Source organism: Glycine max, chromosome 19 (genome assembly GCF_000004515.6).
Source record: "Glycine max cultivar Williams 82 chromosome 19, Glycine_max_v4.0, whole genome shotgun sequence".
Lineage (NCBI taxonomy): Eukaryota > Viridiplantae > Streptophyta > Magnoliopsida > Fabales > Fabaceae > Glycine > Glycine max.
Window position 1 is genome coordinate 32,852,381 of NC_038255.2, and position 25,751 is coordinate 32,878,131.

Consider the following 25,751-nt stretch of genomic DNA (forward strand, 5'->3'; position numbering starts at 1 on the left):
TAAGGATCTTCTGCTTCTTCATGTACAGAATTATTATTTTTTTTTCTTTTTTGAGGATACAAAGATAACACTTAAAATTTCATGTTGTCAATTTCTCTTTTTTTAATCAATTAATTTGTTAATATATAGTATGTTGTTTTGCACTGAAATTAAGTATTGTGTTTGGACGCTCTTTCATCTATGTAACATTGTCCAAATTTTTTTTTTCTTTTATTTTTTTGATAGCCAAATTATTCTTTTTTTTATATAGAAAATTAAACAATATATACCATGCTTTCCGATTGCGCACACAATTGTTGGCCAGTGTTTGCTGTGTGTTTGCGCCTCACATGTTTGAAAAGTAAAGGTTTTCTAGTGCACATTTTTTATGAGATTTATTCATATTGTAAAGGATATGAGGAACTAGTTGACTTAAATATCTGGCTTTTAAGGTCAGCTGATTGCTGCTATGGCTGGAAGTTTGTTGAGCCAGCTTGCAAGCAATTCATAGCTTGATTCCACAACAACTCAATAAGCAATGATTACAAAAGCTAATGAGTTGTGCTTACTGCCTAGCTAAGCTGAAAATTTTAACATTTTTTTTAAATGGACAAAGCTTTAGTTTTCATATGTTTGACTCATAATATATATATATATATATATATATATATATATATATATATATATATATATATATAATTTAATTTTTTTTGTATTATTTTACACCAAAATATATAAAAATTAACGAGAAAAAAATTTTGAGTACAAGATATGAGCTAGGCTAATCTAGCTCTGGAGTTTGGAGTTAGTTGACTTAAGACCATAAAATTCCAGGCTTAATTGGAAAATAAAGGGTATATATAGGATGGTTTCTTTTCTTTTCTATTAGAATTTTGTGTTTAATCATTTGGATTAACTTGCAATTTAACTTGATAGATTTCTTGTAAATAGGTTCTTAACGTACTGCATCAAATAGGCTAAATGCGTGGAACTTTTTTCATAACCAGTGTATTTCTGGCCTTTGAGATTGATTGGATTAATGCCCTTGTGAATTCTCCTTTTCAAAGGGGATAATGTTATATTTTTAAAGTATCCAATTTGTTAGAGATTATGTCACTTTCCTTTAAAGATCGACTACGTCTCTCTGTAACCAAGTAATTTTGATTATTTATGGTCTAGATTAAAAAGGATTGATTGTCTAATCAGTGAAATCATTGTTTTTGATTCCTCATATTATTCTTCTCTATTGACGATTCTATTAAAATATATTTAGACATTAAATATGAATATTTCTTTTAACATAATTCAACTTTGAATCATTATGTTATGAAATATTATACCCTTATTCTAAACTCAACCCCATAAATACCAGCAGTGATCATTGCTGCTCACTAGTACTCCCTAATTTTATTAAATTTTGGAAGGGCAACTGGGTGGAGGTTTTTTTTTTTTTTGGAAGCTTTTTTTGTCTTTCATCTCCCATCCGTTGATCTATTATATCAATCCTAGGCCATGCCCATTCCTTAATTGGGCTTTTACATAAGCTGCTTCATGGAGTTGCTATCTCAAATATGCATAGTGATTAAGTCATAACTACAGGATTAGCCAAATTCTTGTGAATTGTACGTGTACTGGATTCACCCTTTCATTTGTCCATTTTCTATCTATCTATATATATATATATATAAAAGAGTCTTGTAATATAATCACTAGTGGTACGGGTACCTATACTGCATTTCTGGTTAGTGACCATGGCTTATTGGCCAACTCCGTTGCATTCTTTTATTTTCTCATATGTATATATAGAATTTCTGTTGTAGAGGATTCCTCATTCTCTTCCAAGTTGTACTTCACCTTTTCTCTCCCTTGATAAATTTCTTTTTTTTTTACTTCACTCTTCTTAAGATAAGTGATTATTCTGTCTTGTTGAGCAAATCTTGAATTTGTTTTTCATTTGTTTTCTGACATCTACGTAGCATGCTGATGTTGGACATATTACATGTCAAGTAATACAATCCCAGGATATTCTTGTGTTGTGTTAAAAATAATCAAATTGTAGAAGAGATGCTATCAAAGTAGATAGAAAAGAAGCTGTTTTCTTCGTGTTTGAGTTATATGCATTTTTTTTCCTAATCATTTTGTTATTTTTTTCAAACTAAAAAAGAAAAGGAAGAACAATGATCTCTATAAAGTTGTACAGACATGTTTGGACGTATGATTCTGGGCTCTGGCTTTGGGCATTATTGCATGGGCTTGGCCCAAATATGGCCCATCAAGACTTCTGAGAATACTTTCCAAGAGCTCAATATGTGATGGACCATATTTTATCATCTTTTTTGTAAATAAAAAAATTGGGTAAGTTATGGGATTCCTCAAATTAGTACAGAGTTGAAGATCTTAAGTTCGTATTTGGTTTTCCGTTGAAAAATTGATTCTGAATTCACAATTAATATATGTTTGGTTTTATGTTAGAGAAAAATTTAGAATTGATTATAGATTCAAAAATAATTTTGAGTTGAAGTAACTTTGAGTATGTGTTTGAATGAATGTTGACAAAATTAATTTTGAAGTGATGTGGTTTATGTTTGGACATTTTATTATAAAATCAAATTAGGAGTAAAATTTAATACAAAATTTTGGATCTAACACAAAAGCTACTTAATATTACTTCAACCCCATAATCAATTATGGACCGAGAGTTAATTTTGAATTATTTTTCGATGTGAAATCAAACATGTGAAAATATATCAAAAATTAATTATGAACTTAGAATCAATTTCCCAACGTCAAACCAAACACACACATTGAGTATCTTCTGCATTGGATCCAAAATTTTGTACTAAATTTTATTCCTAACTTGAATTTATAATAAAAAATCCAAACATAAACTACATCACTTCAAAATCAATTTTAACCAAAATTAATTTTGCAAAATCAATTTTATTCAAAATTAATTTTGCCAACGTCCATCCAAACACTTTAATATTTTAAAAAAATATTTATAGATTAATTATCAACAATATCTTTACATTCATAGAAAATTCAAAATTTTAAATTTACATTCTTATGAGAAATGAGTTGTAATTTCTGCCAATTGAGTAGATAAAATGGATACCTCAAACTAAATGTGAAAAGTACTTGTTCAATTCATTTTCACTTGTTGAGTCTTGACTTTATTATTTTGTTAAATTAGGCATCAAAGTCCTTGTAAATGGTATCATCAGTATAATTGCCCCTAAAACATTATATTTGCCATTGTGTTTGATTCCTCGAATCCATGATTCATCTCTTTGAAGTCTTGAATGCTCACACTTGAACAAATGTAATTTGCAAAGTCGTAAATGCCATCTCCTCCATCACCTCATTGATAAGTGAAGCTTTAGATTTGAGGCTATTGCTAGGTACTTTGTTTACTAAACATGGATCACAACAGTAGATGTGTTATGCAAAATCACTTTTGGCCTACCCTACTGGAAAAAGTGCATTTTATGTCAGTTAATTTACACATACGATGACGATTATTGACCGTCGTTGTAGCCAACGTCGTAGAAAGTCTTCACTTTCTACAACGGTAAACCATCTTAGAAAAATGCATCATTCTAAGACGATTCTTACCTAAAAATCCTTCTAAGACGATTCTTAGTTAAAAACCTTCTTAAAAGGGTAGAATTCCTATGATGGTTTTTCAGAGAATTGTCTTAGAATGTCTTTTTTTAAAACAAAAAAAAAGTTAAAAAATTACTAGATTCTAAGACGGTTTTCCCAAAAATCGTTTTAGAAAATAGAGATTCTAAGACGGTTTTTCATAGAATTCGTCTTAGAATGTGTTTTTTTTAAATATTATTTTAAAAAATTAAAGATTCTAAGACGGTTTTAGCCTAAAAACCGTTTTAGAATGTCATTTTTGTAAAGAAAATAATAAATTTCTTTCTTCACTATTTTTAATACTTTTTTATCTTTTAATTATTATTGTAATGTAAACCACTTATTATTTTATTTTAACATGTCATTATACATTGATAAAAAAAAATCACACTAACTACATATACAAAAAAGTTCATTTCAAAAAAATAAAAAACACAAACAAGAACGATAATGACTACTTTTATGCTAGTTTCAAAAAAAAAATCTCTCCCATAACCCATATTGCCTAAACCTGCCAATTAAAATCCACTATAAGTCTATAACAATTATATAAACCCCTCTCTCTGTTACTAAAAATGTTAAATGAAGTTCAACAAAATAACTAGAAAGGATACAAAATTGTTCATAAAACTCGTTCACCTCAAAACAAAATTTATAATACTTGAGAGAAACTATTGAAAACAAAAATCAAGACTTCATCCTAAACAACCATGGGCCACACCCCAAGTTACACAATGGATACAAATAACAATTTATCAAAGAAACTTAAGTTGTTTCCACGAGTATAAAAAAGATAATGAAACTAGCAAACATGGACAAGCACTCACATTCTCTTCAATGTAGTTCAAGCAACCATCATTAGGGACAAAAGCGGCAATCTTCTTCCAATTCTTGATAAGTTGAACCCTGGCACACTTACGAATGGTAGAGTTGGACTACTTAGCCTTAATACCTCAACTAGAAAAACACATTAATTTCTTAAAATTGTATACTCTAACCAAATCAAATAAATATTCTAGTGAAAGATATACAAATCAAGTTAACCTAATCTTACATCTTTTCAAGAACAATTCCCTTGGCATGGGATGAACCAACAAAAGGATTCTTCCAATCATTTCCAAGATGGGATTTCTTGTATGACTTGTCTGCCCACTTTTGCCTCCTGTGGTGGGACTTGAGCTAGATTCTATAATTTAAAATTATGCACAGATTAATTATACTTTTTATTCTAAAACTCTTGTAATCTATTATTTTGAGACTAACTATGCTATGTTTGAATAAACTTCTTATAATAGGAGAAAAAAAACAAAATACAAAATAATCTTCTTCTATAAGCTAATAGCAATTTATAAGTTAATTTGTAAAAAATTTCTTATATCAGCTTCTCTAAAACACTTATTTTTAACTTATGAATAAGTTAATTTTAATTTTTGAAAGTAGTTTATTTTATTTTTTCTGCTATAAATACTTATAGATAATCAAGGAATCTAACTAGCTCATTTAATTAAACATAATGTGTGAGTGTTGTAAATTATTTAATACATATTTTTTATTCCTATGAATTAAAAAGAATATAGATAAATTTATTCAAACAAGACCTACTTAAAACCAATAAAAGAGTGAGAAGTGAAAGAGAACTTGAAGAGTAAGGTCGGGTATAAAAGGGCCTTGTAAAGTAACAGGTTTCATGAGGAACTTGAATTGTGCTAGAATTTTAACTATAGCACCAGCAACTTTACATGCACCATTCCATGCAGCAACTTTACCTGAAGAGTAAGGTTGTTATAATGGTTAGCAACAAATAAATTAATTCTCTTGGTTGACATGCTTGCACAGTTTGTGACATATCCTGCATAGTCTTATCAGACATTAACCTTGATAGCCAATTCAGATAGGCTGGGGTGAAAATTACGACAAGTTTGTCATTGAATAATGCCCCAAAGATTATGGTACCAAATCCAAGAAATGAATTACCTTGGAATTAAAAAGTAAGCATGATAAATTATTCAAAAGCATTTCTTCATTCACCCCTTTGTTGCGGCCTAATTATATCATTCAACCTGTCTTACTCTCCTACATCATAGACATATTATCTATTAGCTGCACACCAGATGATCCATAATTTCATTTTTCATGATACCTAAATTAAAATGGAAGTAGTGGACATAATACTATTTTCTAAGCATTGAGGCCTATAGACATGTAATGTTATGGGAAAGTTAGTTGCTCCTCATAAATGTACACTAGATTAACATTCATGTGATGCAATTATATTAAAAAAAGAATTTAATATTTAAAAATTTGAATTATGTATTAATATATTAATAAATTATTTCCGTCAGAAAGATATTAATGAAGATTTAAATTTTAAATTGATTGCAATAATTTATAGCTTTGAGTTGAGTAATCAGATGTTAATGAATTCATTCTGTCAATAAGATATTAATGAATTCATTTTTTGTTAAAGAAGGCTATAGTTAAAAGAACTTTCCACGGTGACATCTTCTTTACTAGACATTAATAGAATTTCAAATATTAATTTTAATTTATACCTTCTTAGATCTTCTAGTAAGCGTCAATCGCTCATCCATTGCTCGACATCCCAGCCTCTAAGTTGCATTTCCAACTTCCTGTAATAGGGATAAAAGAAAACATATCTAACATGTTGCAACAATAAAAACATTAAAACTAGACTATCAGAGTTTAATTAAAACTTGCAGCATTAGTTAAGTACATGCACCAGAATATTTACCTTCACAAAACTAAGAACACAGATCAATAGAAACATCGAATCAATGACAGAGCTTGACTATATTTTTCAAATGAAAAATAAGGTATCATTCTATGATTATAAGGATTTGCACAAATTAAAAGCAAGGGGAAGAAGAAGGAGTTAAAGAGAAGGTAGTTAATGAGAAGTTACCTGGAGGAGAATGTTAAGGAAATAAACAAAATCATTCATGAATTTAGAAAAACATCCAATACATACGTTTTTGTGTCATATCAACAATTTTAAATCAAATACTGCAATTTAACTTGAAATGTGAAAAGGGAGAATATAAATTATAAAATAGTAACTAGAAAGTGATTAGTGATTTAGTGCAATATGAAAAAACCAAATACTAATATACTGTACAGAAGTAACACAACCAGATTGATCGTTAACCAAATCTCAATTGGCAGCAATTTATTTTCCAGATGACAACTTATAAGTTCTAACATTTCGGGACCATAAAACAACAATAAGATAATGAGGATTTGTAATCATACAACGATTAAACGGAGTAGCTATTCTAGTTTTGCAAATTACCAAAACAAATAGTGAAATATAGTTATGAAGTTAGGATCTCCCCTATACTCACTAGAAATAAAACTTTTACTATCATTCAAGATAAAAGTAATGAATTCCCTTATCTAAAATCCTCTGGAGCTTGAAAGAAACCAATTAGAGAACCACTTACCAAAACCTTTAGTACAAAAACTTAGCATTACCAATCACACTCATGATCAATTTATGGACTCTCTATGAACTAGCAAATCAAATGGGGGGATGTAGAAAATTCAGACACAACAACTCAGACCGCAAAAACAAGTATATACAGGTATATACACTGAATTAAAAAATTGTATTTGATCTATCATTATTAAAAAAAAAGTAGTAATATTATTCATCTTTACGTGGAACATTGGAGTTAGATATATAGGATAAAAATAGGAAGAAAAAAAGATTGGGAGAGAAAGTGACTCATGTAATGAGTAATGTAATAAAAAGAAAAAAAAGAAAAATAATTATTTTTGTAGTCATGTTGCAGTCATGGTGTATTTTTCTTGTTCCATTTCAAAGACATGTTGCAGTCATTTAGGGGGAAAAAAACAAAAAACCTCAGTTATCCAGGATTTTTTTATAGAATATAGACCACAAATTTGAACCAGAAATCACCAAACCTAATTAAAATGTTGTTGCAGCTTCTCATTTGTAAAATTAATACATAACTGCTCAAAACTAAGAAAAAGAAATTTATGAGATTCAAGGCTAAATAGTAAACCATGAGGGCTAGATGAAATCATTAGCTTACCTATTGAACTTAAAACTTCCAAACCCATAGATATCAAGAACTCCAATAATGGATTTTGAATTAGGATCTTGCCCAATCAAATTGTTAATCTTCAACACATTAATGCAAGAGAGGATCTATATAGAACTTGCAATATTATACATTTAAGTAGTGCTAAAGGTTCATTACCAATCAAACAAACGGGAATAAATAGTTTTAGCTAATGCATCCCTGCTACCAAGAGTTGCAACAGGATCACGGTTCTTGTAATAACCTCCTCTGGCATTACCATCACACGCTTGCTCAGTGCATCTTCCAAGCTCTTACAAGGTTAAGTATCTCAAGTTAAATTACCAAAACTGAAAATAAAAAAAAGAAAGAAAAAAAAGGTAATTGTAATGTATCATCAACAATAATAGATGGCACAAAGAATAGAATGATAAGCAGATGATTTTCAATGCTTTGTCCAGTCTGATTCAAATTCCATAACAGTTGTTATGCTTCCACAGTGATTCTTCTTGCTTGTTTTCTACCAACTATTTCTTAAACTTCCTAAGTTGCATTCTCCCTCACACATTGCCCAGATACCTATACATTACGACAAAGAGTTATGATATTAGGAACTTATGTACAAAAATTAATCAATGTTAAATTGTTAATCAACAAAATTATAAAGGCATACCAGAGTAGGCCATAGAAGTTGCCAAGACTTAGCCAACTATAACTTTCATTTTCTTCAAGTTCATATAGGCTGAATAGATCAAACATGATAAAGAGAAGTTAACATAAGTATTAGAGATATTTAAGCTATACCAATTTAATGGGAGAGAAAAAGTTCAATCTGTAGGGTTAAAAATGTAAATCTCAGTTCTTTCTAATGCAAACATCACTTGGACCAGGTATGGCATGTTATGCATGATTTGAAAATGATTTTCATTTTCTTTTAAAAATAATAAATAGGTTACAACGAGGCCAAAATAATACACTGAGCCTGCCATTTCTCATACTTTTTTATTTGAGATTAAATAAAGATTAAAAAAAAACTACATTTTTCATGTTTTTTTTTTAATCAACCAATCAATATATTATAAAATAAATGGTACCAGTGGTACCTAAAGGTAAAGCGTACATAGTGTGGCATTATAAGAGAAAAGGAACACAGAGGTTAAAATTTACTTATACCAAAAATAGTTTGTTTATAAATAAACTCTAACCTCCAAAAAGAACTGCCTTTCCCTGTACCTTTGTAAGTGTGTTCTCCTAGTACACTACACATTTAAACCCTTCATTAAGTCCCCCACAACAACTTCAGCAATACACAAACTAATTATAGAAAATCATACCGCTAGACTTAACTAAGAAACCAAAAAAGCATAACTCCACTTACTTCGATATGCCCCTTGAAAATTATCACAGCTTGAGTAATATGACTACTCCAAGTCTGATTTTGAAATTCATTGTGACTCCATCTTTGTTAATTTTGTTGAATATACAAGTTCCACCTTGTGACAGTTGATGTATGGCTCTTGTTTCATAATTAGCTTTATATTATAAATCCAATCATACATGGAACACTAGAAGTGCTTTAATTTGGCTGTGTTTCATTTTCAAGATCTGACTTTGATGAGTTGCATAGCCTTTTCCACATCAAGAGGATCGTCATTGAAGAGCAAATTATTTCTTGTGATTCAAATAGTCCATAGAGCTGCTAACCACACATTCCACCATATTAGTTTTGTTTCTTTTCGTTGCACCAACCCAAGAGAATTCCTCCACAGACTAGACGAGATGCTACAATAAAAAAATAAGTGAGTAGCAGTTTCATCCTTTATCCTACAAAGAGGACATAGGACTTGACTGCCTTGTAATGAAATTTCTCTTTTTGTCAGATTATCTTTTCTTGGTGACTTATTTAGAGCTAACTTCCAGGCCAAAGCAACTCATGCCTCTCCTCTGAATACGACCCCATAATTGAGCTCATGTGTGGAAGAAACAAGTTTTTCCAGAGTTTAGGAGCAAAGTCAATCCGCAAGAAAAAAAAAGGATCAACAATGAACATCTCAAGAGCATGAAAAACACAATTTTGAACGTTGTTCCTCAACTTCCATAACTAGGATAAATTTAGGTGTGCCCAAGCTGAGAGGTAGTAGTTTTGCTCTCCAGCAGTATTTTGCTTAGGATTCAACAGTGCACACACTTGCAACATTTTTTTGGCATAATCTAGTCTTGCAAGCTTAGTTTCCATGTTATAGGTATTGATAGCTTCTTCAAGGGCTTCAATACCCCAATCAAGATATGCTAATATTGCTTGATTAGAGTATTCCACCTCAGTGTCCTTGTCATAACTTCCATCTTCAATTGCTAACCTCTCTGCACACTGCTCCTTGTGTTGGGTTCTTTGTTCTTTGTTGAATAACCGATCTTGAATGAAACTATCAATAGTTGTAGTCAAGAATCTAACAATATCTTTCTGGTCCATTGTGAATTTCAAGTTCCCTGCCATCTGTCAGGTGCAATCACAATAAAAGAAAGCTTAATAGGACTTCATAAAAAAACATTAAAAATTAGCATATAAAGAACCAAATCCATAATCTGTAGACAATTGGAAAGTACAAGATCAATCTAACAAGATTTCATATTGCAACCAAATACTTGAAGGAGAAAAAAAGGAATATAGAGAAAATAACCTATAGGTTGAACTCAATACTGACTTCATTACGGCAATTAGAAGCTCATTTTCTATTGCTAGGAAAAGGCTGACTTCATTATGGCAAGGAAACAAGCTCCAGGAATATAACCAAAAGAAATAAACTCTCACCAGTTGTAGCCTACATAAGGTAAGATAACAAGCTTACATATATCCTTCTCTTAGTATATCTTCATCTGTCTCAATAGTCGGATATTGTCTGCGATTGAGGCCTCGAATATCTACCAACAAATCCTACGAAAAAAAACATCAGTAAACTACAATGAGATAATAACATTGACGCCTCAAATATGCGACTGATACTACCTGTGATTGCAATTAGGTTATTTTTAGGGTTACAAAAATCCAATCAAAATGAAGAGAGAGAGACTCAATACTCACTTTTTTTTTTAAATGGTGGATTTTAGAGACCCAAGAAGAAGGGGCTCCCCAGGAGAAGGGTTGTTTGCAATGAAGAGAGAGAGAGTGTGTGTGTGGGGTTTGGATTGGTTCGAGCTGCTCGTAGTTGGAGCCCAAGAAGAAAGGGTTGCTTCTGACCCTTCACGGGATTGGGGCTTAGGGTTTCCTCCTAGTGAGAGAGACGATGCGCGAGTTAGAGAGTCACATGCCTTTTAAATAAGTCAGATGTGTTTTCAAAGACTGTTCTTTATGAAATGATATAGTAATGCATTTTCAAATACGGTTCTTTCAAAACCATCTTTGAAAAATTACACTTAATTACAAAAAAGTCACCATCCTTTTTTTTAAGACGGTTTTTATATGACCATTGTAGATCCATTATCGTTGTAAACTTTTATTTTAGTAGTGTCACTACTTATTTCTTAATCTTTGAAAAGTAGTAATGTTTTGGTAATGGAACCATTTACTTTACTTTTATCCTTCATTTGATATTCTATGTCCATGCTAGTAGCTAGGGCTATCTGTCATCAAAAGTTCACATTTAAAACCGTCATGTGTGGCTCAAAAGCTCAATTGTGCCAATTACGACATGTTTTGAATGAGGAATTTTGAAGAGAGGCAAAAGAAGCGATGGTTTTTCATTCCTAAAATTATATAATGTTTGGCTTTCGGCTTTCATCATCCTTTTCTTCAACAACTACTAGTTCTTGGTCATCAACTACTCTTCCCTCATTCTCAACCATGGTTGCCATTCTACCTTTGGTCATCACAGCTTTGCACTCTTCTTTTTGGATTCTGCTCATTGTTCGCTCCAAAAGTACTAGAAGATTTTTCTGCAATATTTTTGGTCAGCTGCCCCACCTAGATTTCAAGGTTTTTGATGGTTGACTTCGTACTCTTGTGGTTGGACATTGAAACCTGCATAAACTGAGCAAGGGTCTCCTCCAGCTTTGTGGTTCTCTCATATAGGCTAGGCCCCTGTTGCTGAGGCCTATTAGATGGTCCACCCTGCTCTTTGTTGAATTGATTGCTAGGGTGGGATCTCCATTGCCCTTGCTGCTGATTAAAATTCAAACCAGGCTGAAAACCTGAATATTCGCCTGCATTATAACCTTGTCTGGGCTGATTCCCTCCCATGTAGTTCACTTCTTGTGCAGAATCATCAATGGGAATGCAACGGCCAGACTCATGAGCTCCACCACAAATGTTGCAACCTCCTACCTGCAAAACAACGGAATGGGAAGGTTGATTAACATTAAACTGGTTTGGCAACTTACTTAAGGTTTTGGTCAATGTCTCTAGCTACTTGGACAACAACTTGTTCTGTGCCAAAAGTGTATCTTGGGAAGAGAGCTCTAGTAGACTTCTTTTGGTAGGGATATGAGTCCTATCATGCAGTATTACGTGATCACTTGCAGCCATATTCTCAATTAATTTCATGGCTTCTTCAAGGGTCTTTAATTTTATTTTGCCATGAATATGTTGAGTTGCTTCGATTATGGCCTCAACCCGTCAATGAATATGTTAAGCTGTATCAGTTCTGAAAATCCATGAGTAGGGGTCTTCCGCAGCAAGCTAAGGAATCTTTCCAAGGCTTCACTTAAGGATTCATCTGGAAATTGGTGGAAGGAAGAGATGACAGCATTTCCTTCTATAGTCTTGGACTCCGAGAAATATTTCTTCAAGAATTTTTCAACCACTTTGTCCCAAGTCTTTAGACTGTTGCCTTTAAATGAATGAAGCCATCTTTTCGCCTCTCCAGACAATGAAAATGAAAACAGGCTCAACCTAACAGCATCTTCCGGTACACCAGCAATTCTGACTGTATTACAGATTTCAATGTGAGTGGCTAAATGTACATACGGGTCTTCATTAAACAATGGAATAGGTTGCCCTGTATTAGCTGGATTAGTGAATGAGGATAGGTAATATTCTGCACTTGAACCTCTGGCAGCGCAATGCTAGTGAAAAATTGTGGCACAGTAAAACTTAAGTAGTCTTCAAGGGTTACTCTTCTCGGTTGCTGTTCAGCCATTATGTCGGCTTCAGGCACTGCAGTTTCGGATTCCCTTGTTTCTGGAAATCTAGAAGACGACTCAGATGATTGAGGTTCTTCAAGAATTGGTAACGATGTCCTGTCATGCAAAAATTTTCTTCTCCGTTCTACGTTGTTTCGTCTACAAGTTGCTTCAATTTCCAAATCTAATGGAACCAGTTCACCTGCAGAGGACTTTCCACGCATACAAAGCACTAGCAAGAGCAGCAATTAACCAATCCAAGAGAAAAATAATTTATGAAATAACTAAATATTCACACAAACAAATAATCAAAGAATAAAGAATTGATGCCTACAAATTGAACTAGACTTCCCAAATGGAAAGAAGTTCCCCGACAATGGCGCCAAAAACTTTGTTCGAACTCTAGGACAGTCTCAAACTTTATCGGAAAGTGTACCGAGTCGTTAAAGTAATAATAAAACGGTAAGAAACCGAGTATCAAACTCAAGGAACTTTTTTCATTTGGTGAAGTTTCATTCAACAAGCAGACATTGATATAAAGTCATGTAAACAGAATTAAATCAAAGATGTATGTGTTGTAAATCTAAAAGAACTACAAATACGCTTATCAAAACAGGAGAGAAAATAGATGATTAAAATGTTGGGTCCTTCTACTGAACGCTTGATGTAATTAAAATATTTTTCTCTATTTAATGTTATTCTCAGTGTTCTATGCTGAGGACTAAAATACCAAACACTGATTCCTCGCGTGAATGGACTAATTCTAATTAAACCTCATTCTCGGATGTCTCATCGAACTTAGCCTAACCGAACAACATTACAATCACAACATATCAAAAGCTAAAACCCTACACTCTATGTCTAGCAATGCAGTTATCTAGCCTTGCTCTATCCAGTTCTAAGGATTAATACATTTTCCAATGCTAAAAATCCTAACTTTACACACCAATGGATGATCAGACCAAAAGCATGCAATAATTAAGTGCAGATAAAAGCAATGAACACATAAAAACAACTTTAAATAGATAGTTAAGAATTTACATCAAGTTTCAGTAGAATTTCCCAACAGAGATACTCAGCTTTTCGTCACAAGATAGCACCTTTCAGCCACAAGATGAGGGTTTAAGAAGAAAATAACAAATTACACAGTGGTGGGGATGTCTCCTCCACCTCTAGGAACCTAGAAATTACCCCTAAACCTAAGATCCTCTTGAAAGCTGAGGTTTTTGGCTTCCTTGCTCTATTTTACGCCTTTGTTCTTAACCTCCCTCAGACGAATTGCTTGATTTTTCCAACTTCAGTCTTAAAAAGGGTTTTCTGTCCTCAAAGGCTCGCTTAGTGCCATTTTTGCGCTTAGCGCGAGTTAGTGAATATCCGCTGAGTGAGCTGGGTGCGCTTAGCGTGGGAAGAGACAAACACTTCACTGAGCGAGCTGATGATGCGCTAAGCGGGCAGATGCTTCTAAGATTCTCCTCCAGATTCTCCCAACTCGCTAAGTGGGCTGAGTGCCTCGCTTAGCGCATGATTCTCGCTAAGCGCACAAGCCTCACTTAGCAAGACACCAGCTGTAAACCTTCACAAATTTCATCCTTTTTACCTGAAATTGAAGTTGAAACACATTAAATTCACAATGTTGGGCATTTCTACTGAACAAAATTAAACTAAACCTAAAAATATGTACAAACCTACCAAAAGAACCATAAATTGGGGAAAAGATAAACATTTTATAAAAATTTTCTATATAAAAGTTAGTCGTAAATGACGACTAACAGAGACTTGACGACCATGTCATCTACATAAACCTCGACATTCTGGCCTATCTAATGTTTGAAGACCCGGTCCATGAGCATCTGGTTTGTAGCTCTAGCATTTTGAGTCCAAAAGGCATGACCCTATAACAGAAATTGGCGTCTTCAGTGATGAAGACAATTTTTTCCTCATCTAGGGGATGCATCCTGATTTGGTTGTACCCTGAATAAGAGTCTAGAAAGTTTAACAATTGGAAGTCGGACACACTGTCCACCAGCTTGTCGATGCCAGGCAGGGGATACGAATCTTTGGAACAGGCTTTGTTGAGGTTGGCATAGTTTGTGCACATGTGCCATTTCTTGTTGGCCTTCCTCACCATGACAACGTTGGTCAACCAAGTCGAGTATCTGATTTCTCTAATAAATTAGGCTTTGAGCAACTTGTTGATCTCTCCTTGACTACTTTACGTAGTTCTTCTCCCATCTTCCTTTTCTTCTGTGAGACTGGTTTGGCCTAAGGGCAGATGGCCAATTTATGGCATATGATGCTGGGATGAATGCCTGGCATATCAGATGGCTATCAAGCAAACAAATATGTGTTCCTTCGTAGGACTTCAACTATATGTCTATGTTCATGGCTAGTGAGGTCTTTGCGAAGTTGAGTGCACTGCCTAGGCTTAGGCCCAAGCTGTAGCTTGACAAGTTCTTCTATTGGTTTTGGGCCTTTATCCATGGTGTCATCCCAAGGGTCCACGTCGAATGTATCACCGGGATTTCCCTCGGTTGTCTTGTAGATGGTTAGGGTCCTTATTGGAATTCTTTGACAATGCTCATGACTTGACTATTGTTGCCACCAGAAGGGGAATAGGGCTTGCTCGACTCTCTGACAGAAGGATAAGGGGTCATCTTCAGGCTTTTCGCATAGCATTGTCAGGCTTGCTTTTGGTCTGCCTTGATAGTGAAGATTTCTCCCGTCAAGGTAGGGAACTTCATTTTCAGGTGTAGTGTTTATACTATGGCTCCAAGCTCATTCAATGTTTTCCTGCCAATCAGAGCAAAATAATAAGTGTTTGCATCAACAATTAAATACCTTACACTAAAACTCCTTGAGAGCTTTCCCTAACCAAAGGTGGTCATCAGGTCCACATAACCTCTGGTTTCCACTATCTTTCCAGCAGAATCTAGGAGTGGTTCGTAGTGTGGTTGAATCGTGGTGGGTGAGATTTCAAGCCTTCAAAATGTCTTCCAATAGGGTATGTCTATGGAACTTCCTTGGTCAATAAGGACCTTGGCCACCATGAAGTTGGCAATAACGATAGAGACAACCATAAGGTCGTCTTGGTTGATGGGATTGATGGCTTTGAAATCTTTGTTGGTGAAGGTTATAGGAGGAAGACTTCTTAGTGGCTTGACATCGACACAATTGACATCAAGATCTTTGATGGCATGGAGATGACACTTTCGGGACTGGTTAGATAGTCCTCTATGGGAAAATCCGCCTGCAATAGTGTTGATGACACCTCGTTGTTGAACAGGTTCATCTTCTTGCTCTTGTTGGGGTTGGTGCTCATGTCTTTGTTGGTGATGCCTCAATCTCCTTCTATCCTTTATTTTGTCTCCCCTTCTATCTTGTCCATTATCCCTTCTCCTGTGATGTTCCTTATTGTGCCCTTTGGGTCGTCCTCCAGTCTGGTTATTATCGAGTTTTTTCATGAACTGAGCTAGGTAACCTGCTTGTATAAGTTCCTCGATCTTGTCCTTGAGGGCCCATTAGTCTTCGGTGTTGTGATCATGGTTACGGTGGTACTTGTAGTGCTTAGTTCTATCCAAAGTAGGTCTAGGGGGAGGTACATGGGGTAATTGTATGGGAACCTCTACATTGAAGGCTTGCTCAAGGATGATGGCCCGATTTGCTATCAAAGGTGTATAACACTCATATCTTGGTCCCCTTTAAAGAGGCGGATGCTTGTCCAGTTTGTATCACTTGTCTGCCTTGTGTGGGTTGATCCTTGGGCTACTTTCCCCTTTTTTATGTTTTTTTCCAGCCTATCGAACTTTGTTTTGGAATCTTGACATTTCTTTCATCTGAATGTAGCCCTTGGCTCGCTCCCATAACTTGTCCATGTTGTTGGGAGGCTTCTTGCATAGATTGTCAACAAACATGCTAGGTGGTAGGGTCAGCAACATAGAATGTAGTTCCACCTCGTGATTAAGGTTCTTGATTTGAATAGCAAGTCGGCCGAATTTGTCTATAAATTTGTGGAGTGGCTCGTCATCTGCTTGACATAGACTAGCTAGGGTGGCAGAAGTCGAGCGATGCGATCAGCTTGTCGCATATTGAGAGCTGAAGCGGTTAACAAGAGTGTCGAAGCTATCAATTAGTGTAAAGGTTGGTCTGTGTGAGGAAGACATCCATATGCTCATTTGGGTCGGTGGTCCCATCATAACGCTCAGGTTGAGTGGGTTCCAACCTAGAGGTAGGTCGACCTCCATGATTGGATCGATGAAAGTATGTCTTTCGAGTCATCTGCTCTTCATGTCGGTGTGCATGCAAGTTGTTGTTGTCATCCACAGTATTGTTGGTTTGACGGGGGTGTGACTCACCCTGGGTTTGTTCGTTAATCGTGTGAGCGGAGTACTTGTCTCCTTGGGGGCTTCTAATGCGAGCCTCCAATTTGTTGTGGTCGGCTTTTAGTTTTTTGAATTTTTCCTCATGGTGTCTTTCTATCTCTACTATGCGGGTTTGGTGTTGGCATAGTGCATCATTATCCATCATGGTGGTCATCAGAGGGGGTTGAAATTTTTCGGGGGTGTCTCTCTCTTGAGACCAAATCGCGTGCAGACCATATGTGCAGGTGGCCGTAGGGGGAGTTTTATCGCGACCCCACGATGGGCGCCAAATGTACTTGTCAAAATTTGGAGTCAGGATTGACCGCCGTCAATGTGGACTCTGATGATCTTTGTGGTGTTGTATTCACAGGTATCCTTCGTTTGAGGAATGGGGGCTACCTGCAAAAGGAACTTAGAATATGAGTGAAAAGGTATGAGTTAAAGTGAATATGGAACCTAGTTATTTATAATGATGAATGAAAACCTTAAAACGTTGCCTGGAGGGTTGTTGGAACAATGTAACAACCTTGTTAGTCAGGCTTAACTGCATTGTAACAACTTTGTAATAAAGTAACTACCTTGACAATTAGATAGTCGCGAATTAGAATCTCAACGGCTTAATCGCCTAGCCGTGTGGCGTTAGGGTTGGCTATCTGAAGGGCATCCGCGCTCAGAGTCCAGGGCTAACTAAGAAGGAGGTCTGACAGGACCTGCTTAATGTTGCGCCACATATCATGTCACTTGTAGACCCCGAACAGCACACCGAAAAACATTTTCGATGATGAATTAATACATGAGTTATGTAATGCTATGAAATATTTTAGTACGAATATGCACAAAAAGAAAAACAACCAATAACCAAGATAATAGTTAGACATAATCAAAATACCAATAAGATTGTCTTAGGAATTTCATTTTCGTACTAATTAGCATTTTTGTTAATACATTTGTGTTAGCATTTATACTATGTTGGTTGTGGGTTCCACTTGCATGACTTAATTACTAATTCTAGATCATTAGATCTTTGAGGAGCTAGCAATGAAGATGTGTTTTGAACATTTGTCTTCCGGATTGGGTTGAACAGATTTTTTCCTGTGGAAATCTTATCTTGGGTTGAGATGTATGATAGATATCCTACTTAGAACAGTTGCAAGTATGGTCCTCAGATTAGGATTTTATTGTGATATTATCGCCGTAACGGAGTGATTTTCTTTTCTTGTTTAAAGCAAATTTCTGCATGAAGAAAAGGACAAATTTGAAATATATGCATTTGAAAGAGGAGTGGTGATGATAGTTTTTTTTTTCTTTTCTGGATAATGGTGATGATAGTTGTTTTTTTATAAAAGGAGTAATTTTTACATGAGTATTATTATGCGTTTAAAATAATGTAAAGATAATTTCAAGACGGGTTTTATCATAAATTTTATTATTATTTTATTGTATTTTAAATTATTATCTATTGTGTTTATATGATAATATTTACTCTAATAAAATGGATTTTGACGAGACATTTCACATGCAAAGAAATTTCCTCTTTATACGGATATACTCCATGATTAGTTACAAGATTTAATAAAAGTCGGTCTTTTCTCAAATACTACATCATACCCCATTTATTAAATAATAAATAATAGATGATCAATATGTTCGTGTTAATCAAAATTCTATAATGATGATAATTAACAAGGCAATATTGTTGGGCTTAAGGCCCTACTGATTTTTTTTTAAAGACAATGTTAATAAAATTAAAAATTTAATTTTAACATACAGTCAATATAACATAAAAGTATCCATTCATTAGAAATTATTATATAACTTTTTAAATAATTATTATAAAACTTAAAAAATTTATAATACATGACAAGTTATAATTGGATAATAATATTTTACAATGTAAGTGTTTTAAATTAAGTTCAAAAGTTAATATATTTTGTTATAATTAATTTGTATCTCTTGTTACATAATCAAAGTTAAAATGAGTGGATATTTTTTCTTTCTTCACTCGTGATTTTCTCTTTGAATTAAAAGTAAAACAAGGAATATTCACTATTTTTTTCTCAAACAAATAATTAAAATTATTTTGATCTTATCTCACAATTCTCCATTTCCTTAGGTAAGTGATTTGTTTGTATTTTTTAATCATAATAATTGAAGTCCTTGGCTTCTCGGTAGAATATGAAAAATCCTATGGTAGAATATGAAAAATCCTATAATTTTTGTTTTTTTAATGAATATAAGACTAATTCTCAATCTCAAAAACCTTGTTATTCTTAAGGAAAAAAATGATTATATATAAAAAATATAATTTTTTAAAATAATCATACAATCATAATTCAAACTATAATTTATGATTAAATAATAATATATTAAAAATATCAAATATATTATCGCTTAAGATGAGGAGTAAATTCTTAAATAAAGTAAACTCAATCAATAAATTGTGTTGTTTCAAGTGATACTCAACTTTCCTTAAGCAACTTTGGGTCTAAACCTTGCAAATAGAAAGAGTTATTAAGAAGCGAAAATCCTACTACAAGTTATAAGCTAAGTTTTAATCACCAACAAAACTACTAATAGATATTTCGTATTAGGAACCTGGAAGGAAAAAAAAAAACAGAAGTAAACCCTTAAACGGCGTCGTTGGAATAGATGACGATGATGATTCAGACAGTTTCGATCAAACCAGAAGTTTCTTTAGCATTGACCTCTGAAACTAGAAAGGCACACAGCACACAAAAAAATCGGTTGGCGAAGCAGAGCATGCCCCACATTCCATCACCTCCAAATTTATCACCTTTTTCTCTGTAGCGGGTTACACTGTTGACCCAAAATGCAAACGGTTTGCGTTTGTGGAGATAAGTTATGGCGTTACGACGCCGTTTCATTCTTCGGCTCTCACGTGTCGTTTACGAGTACCCGTGTGTCGTTTTGCCCACCCCGAAGAAGAAGCGGATTAGTGTCCATGGTTGCTAAGCGCAGCCCCAAGCGTCTCAAGTACACCTCCGCTTCTCGCTTCACCAAGGTTTGTTTGTTTTTACGTGCCACGTGTTCGTTACGCAACCGTTAACTTTGATGATTGCTAATATTAACAGAAAAAGAAAATAGTCCATGCACTTGCAAAGATATGTTGTATTTCAATCGCAAATTGGATGACATTGTGTTAATTTTTACACCCATTACTATTTTGATTTCTAATTAATGGAGAGTGTGAAATCTTTGCATAGAAATTAAACTCTAAATGGAATAATGGATAATGAACAGGAGGATGGTTTGGTGTACATTGAAGCAGACCCATCTGCCTCTGATTCTTGGAAATTGGAACCAATTGCGAATCTTTTGAAACAAGGTGCTGTTGGAGTCATTCCTACTGATACTATGTAAGTGCTCTTCAATCCTTGCGGTAGAATTTCGGAATTGTTTCCTTTTGGTTTGATTCTTTTTATTTATATATTTATAAGCAGATCAAGTGCTTAGAGTTAGTTGGTCCAATATTGTTCATTTGACATTCATTTTATACTTTCTTGTTAAGATTTCAGATACAAAAGTAAAGTACAAGTTGCTGTTTTTGTTATGTTTTATAATGCATAATGTTTGCTGATGGAATAATGCGTGGAGATGGTTTTAAACTTGACTTAAATATGTCTTTGATTCCTAATAAATATCCGATTTTTGTGTTTGCTCCCTAATAAATTTTTGTTTTACATTGAGTTCCTAATAAAATAACATTTTTATTTTTTATCCTTGATATCTTGTTTTAGTTCATGATAAATTAGAAAATTTTGTGTTTGCTTCCTAATAAATTAGCAAATTTTGTTTTAGTCTATAATAATAACAAATACGAAATATTTATCATGGAACAAACACAAAATTTACTAATTTATTAGGGACTAAAAATAAGTGTCAAGGACCAAAACCAAAATTGTTGTTTTATTAGAGACTCGTCGCAAAACAAAAATTTATTAGGGAGCAAATGCAAAATCAGATATTTATTAGGGATCAAAAACATATTTAAGCCTTTAAACTGTAAGGTCTTTTTTCACCTAATCTTCCCCTCCTACATGCTCTGTACTTCACATTTGATTTGGGTTTTATGTCTTTGTTGTTTCGATATCATATGCTGCCCATTTTTTAGCACTCAACACTTTGTTTAATAAAATTGCAATATCATTTGCATATGCTATTGCATTAGATGGACTGGTTGGGGTGCACATGCTACTTTAGGTGGAGAGAAAAAAATGAAGGAAAATCACATTTTTATGATTCATACTTTCTGACAAATGTTTATGATGAATTGATGATGAAACCTTTGTTGTTGCTATGTTTGAACTCAAATGAAATGGTGTCACTCCCGTGGAAGGTTTGCAAGTCTCCTTCTTAACTTACTCTGAATGGTGTTTATTGTCACATTAATTAGGACTATGTATGCACGCCTCTCCTGGGGTTGGCGATTCTTACACTTACACGTTTAAGTCATACCTGTTTGGAAAATTATACCTAGTTCTCTTACTTTATATATTATTCTTACACATTCATACCTTTTTTAAAAAAAATACACACCTTGCATACTTTTATGTATGAACCATACACACAATACCTTAAAAATAACAAAAGGTGTAATTTTCTAAATAAGCAGGGTATAAGGGTAACTAACGCTGATCTCAGGGATATCATTGTTATCTCTACTAATAATTTTTCATATCATTAATCGTTGTGGCAGAAAAAGAAAATGTTTCTACATGTCAACTATGATTATGATCATATGATATATATAAGTTACAATCCTATCATCCATTAACATTCATTTTATTCTAACCATCATGTAAATAAATTGGTGGAGGTCCATAATTACCCAGCATTGGGTTTTCTTTCTTTATGTAGGTATGCAATAGTATGTGACCTTAGAAGCCAGTCAGCCATTGAACGTCTTCGTAGGTAAGTAGCATTTTGCCATTCTTACACACATTTTTGTTCCTAGATGCTCCGTTTCCATCCCCATTAACATAAGGTGTAGTGTTGTGTTGCAGAATCAAGAATATAGAAGCTTCAAAGGTGAGGGATACAACTTGGCTTAGTCAATTGTGCACGTGATTCCAATTGGCCTGTTACTTTTCAGTTTTCACATTATAGTGCATGCCACATGATTGCATTCACTCTTTACATTTGTTTTGGTTGGATTGTGTTTGGCACAAATTAACAACTTTCTCGATGCATATCTGTATCTGGTAATATTACTTCCAAGTTCCAACCATTTATGATTATGATAACTCTATACTTGCAGCCTCTTAGCATCTTGTGCCACTCATTTCGGGACATAGACAAGTACACAGCTGGATTTCCACGTGGTGATGGTCAAGGCCATGCAAATTTATTCAAAGCTGTTAAGCATTACTTACCTGGTCCTGTAAGTATGTTCCCTGGTTCTGAAGAAAAAAAATGATGAATTTGGGACATTTTAATGATTTTTGGAGGGGAAAAGTTAATTGGTGTAACTTTCCATTTCCTATAGAGACCACGAATTATCACTCTACTTAATATAATCAAGTAGGTTCTCATTTATTTCCTGGTTTTTTTCTGTCAACTTGAATGACCTTGATAAAAATTATGTGTTTGCGTATATTAGCATAAAGAAAAAAACTATAATTTAAACACAGTTAGTTCCTCATATTTATTTTCTGAAAATCTAAAGGACCAAGGAGCTTTACATTTTAGTTGTTAGGTGAAAGGATTTCTCTATCAGTTCATTTATCTTCAATTGTTGCGAATGTGTATTTAATAGCCTAAGATGATTACTTCCCAATAATTATTATATTATTCATTCTTACACAGTAGTGTCTATGCAGTATAATTGTAGATAATTATTTATTTATTGTTATTGAGTGACAGTACACATTCATCCTAATTGCAAGCAAAGAATTACCTAAGCAATGCATAAGGTTTGGAACTTCATCTGCCAAGTATGCGTCAAGAAAAAACGTGGGTGTCCGTATGCCTGATGATGCCATTTGTCAAGCAATACTAAAGGAGATGGATGCACCGTTAATATGTACAAGGTTTGTTTAAAGTCTTTGAACCCTTTTTTTCCTCTTTCCATGGGTAATAAAGGCTGTTTTCTATTAGCCAGAATTGTTATGAGGCAAAATGTGGATTGAGGCAGCCACCCCAAAAACCACATCACTTTGATATGACAACATGATTTGGTCTCATCATTGAAGTGATATGGATACTTAAAAATAAATAGAAGTATTAATATTACAGAAAATCATGACATTACATTAAAACATCAAGTAATCAAACTTAGTAATGCTACGAATATAACAATGGAAGTGCACATCTAACTCAATGCAAATATCTGAGAATAAGGGGAGGTAGATGGAAAATCTGTTGCTTTAGTCTAGATTAGTTTGACGCTGTGTGAATAAAAGCATAGAATAAGGATAAATGAAGTTTCAGCCTTCTACATTGTAAGTCACCAAGGGCAGGTAAGTCCCAATACTGTATTTATGGGGGTTTTCCCTTGAATTGGTAGGTAATGTAAAGTTCAGATGTTGGATAATCATCTGAACTTTATATTTTTCATATATTGTAACAACACCCATTCGCTACCAAGCATTTTAGTGAGGGTAACTGAAAATTCATAATCTGGCAGCACCAACCACCTTACACTGATGCAGCCACATCCGGGCCAACTCATCTAACCTTTTTAGCCTTGGGCCATCTGAAGCAGGGGGGCTGTTTTCCACTCCATTAGTCCATTCCCTGCACCTAGGCAGCCATACTAGCCATTTTTGACAACCATGCTAGTGTATGCTTGGTTTGGTATTCAGTGCTCTCAACCCACATTTGATATGTTGTTCAACTGGATTTTATTTTAACCCCCCCTCCCAATGAAAAAAAATAAAACCCTAGTTGTTGGATAGAATATGAAAACAATCGAAAAAGAATTACCTTATGCTTGTTCCTTAACATTACTTGAAATTTTTCATCTTTCTTTTAGCATTAAGTTCCAGAAGGAAGATGAATGGATGATTGATCCAGTTATGATAGCTGATACATATGGACCAGAGGTATTACTCTTTCTATTAAGGGTTAATGAACTTTCAGTATAAATAACTATGGAAATGATAATTTTGGCACCTACTCTAAAGAAAAGAAGAAACATTACTGTCATTTATGCTTGTTAGAAAATGGACCATATCACATACTTGGGAATCTTATTTTACATTTTCCCATGAAGAATGTGACTGAACACATCCTTTGCAGTCTATTTTTTATAAGACTATTTCGGTATCTTTAGCTCTACCAAACCTAAAGAATTCGCAAGTTGAGAAGGAAAATTTTAAAAGGAAAACTGCTTAACACCTGCTTCTGGGGGAGATAAATTTGCACATAAAACCTTTACTTTGGTTGTTCAGGGTCTTGATTTTGTTGTTGATGGTGGTGTAAGAGTGGCCGATCCATCCACGGTGGTTGACATGACAAAATTGCCTCCCAAAGTACTACGGCAAGGAAAGGTTGTAAGCTGTCTATTTGCTTGTTCTAAGTTTTAGATGGATGAGTTACTAAATTATGAACGTCTAAGGAATGTGATGCAACTCTTTCACTGTGGTGCAATGCAATTAATAGTAAGGGTCTGAGGATCCTAAGAAGACTAGCTAAGATGAAATACATTTTTTTTGTTTTAAATATGATGAAATGTTTTTCTTTTCATTAAATGCTTTTGATTTTTATTTCCCCAATCAGGGTTTTATGGACACTTGTTAACGTTATCATTATAATAAAAGAAGAAGAAGAATACACCGACATAACAATTTTTGCTAGTCCTCACATGTTTACACTTCAATATGTATAGCATATCATATATTGTTTATTTACTGTTCGTTATAGTAACCTCAAAAATCAATTAGACTATGTAACTAATCAGATATGATGTTCAGGGTCCTATTTTACATTGGATGGAATTGGAAGATGATCAGAAAACTGATGTTGATAAGGATCTCATCCCTGCTGGCATTTGATAGTGACCGTTCATTTCATTGAAGATTTAGCTTGCTAAAACCTTTTCATTACTCTTTCCAACTTCGGTCCAATCCTCTCGATGAATCTTACTCTTTTTTTCTTGTTGTTTGGGGGAAAGGGAGGCGCATAAAAGGAAAAGAGGAAAATGTATACACACAAGATCAAACATGAAAATGTAAAGTACATATTTCATGTAAACAAAAAATCATTTTGCCAGTCTTTATTTGTTTTATTTGAAATGAATTCCCTTGTTTAGATAGTGCTTTTACTCAATGAACGATGGAAAGGAAGAAATTTCTTTATTCCGGGGGTACAAATTTGTAATAATAATTTTGTTGTAAATTATTAAATTAAGTTAGCAAGGAGCCTTCTGGCATTGGGGTATTTTGTCTTCGTTGTTTGAATGTTGAGTAAGATTAAAAGTTCCTTAATTTATTGAATTACAATTTTCTTGTCAAATACTATATCCCTTTTATGTTTATTCCATAGTTTTTTAAATAAATAAAAGAAAAGAACAATACTTCTATGGTGTCCTGTCGTTATTTTTACAAATCAAAAAGACCTGGAATGGTGG

The 25,751-nt window shown here is 33.9% G+C and overlaps 1 protein-coding gene and 1 pseudogene across 1 annotated transcript; one reads left to right on the forward strand and one right to left on the reverse strand.

Annotated features, from left to right (window-relative positions):
- Window positions 1–9,597: 9,597 nt before the first annotated feature.
- LOC100790384 (putative E3 ubiquitin-protein ligase LIN-2) lies at window positions 9,598–10,191 on the reverse strand (annotated as a pseudogene).
- A 9,421-nt stretch (window positions 10,192–19,612) lies between these two features.
- On the forward strand, window positions 19,613–25,393 carry LOC100789682 (uncharacterized protein YciO). Its single transcript, XM_003553879.5, has 9 exons — window positions 19,613–20,183; window positions 20,423–20,538; window positions 22,040–22,093; window positions 22,186–22,210; window positions 22,440–22,562; window positions 23,045–23,211; window positions 24,156–24,225; window positions 24,574–24,672; window positions 25,096–25,393. Exons 1-9 carry the CDS (start codon window positions 19,992–19,994, stop codon window positions 25,174–25,176), a joined length of 927 nt encoding a protein of 308 aa, XP_003553927.1. The 5' UTR covers window positions 19,613–19,991; the 3' UTR covers window positions 25,177–25,393.
- Window positions 25,394–25,751: the final 358 nt, after the last annotated feature.

Bases quoted from the DNA above. Each gene is read 5' to 3' on its own strand.
- LOC100789682 (XM_003553879.5), top strand. From the start codon at position 19,992: ATGCAAACGGTTTGCGTTTGTGGAGATAAGTTATGGCGTTACGACGCC. The intron at 20,539-22,039 runs GTAAGTGCTCTT...TTCTTTATGTAG, and splicing joins GTCATTCCTACTGATACTAT to GTATGCAATAGTATGTGACC. The intron at 24,226-24,573 runs GTATTACTCTTT...TTGGTTGTTCAG, and splicing joins CTGATACATATGGACCAGAG to GGTCTTGATTTTGTTGTTGA.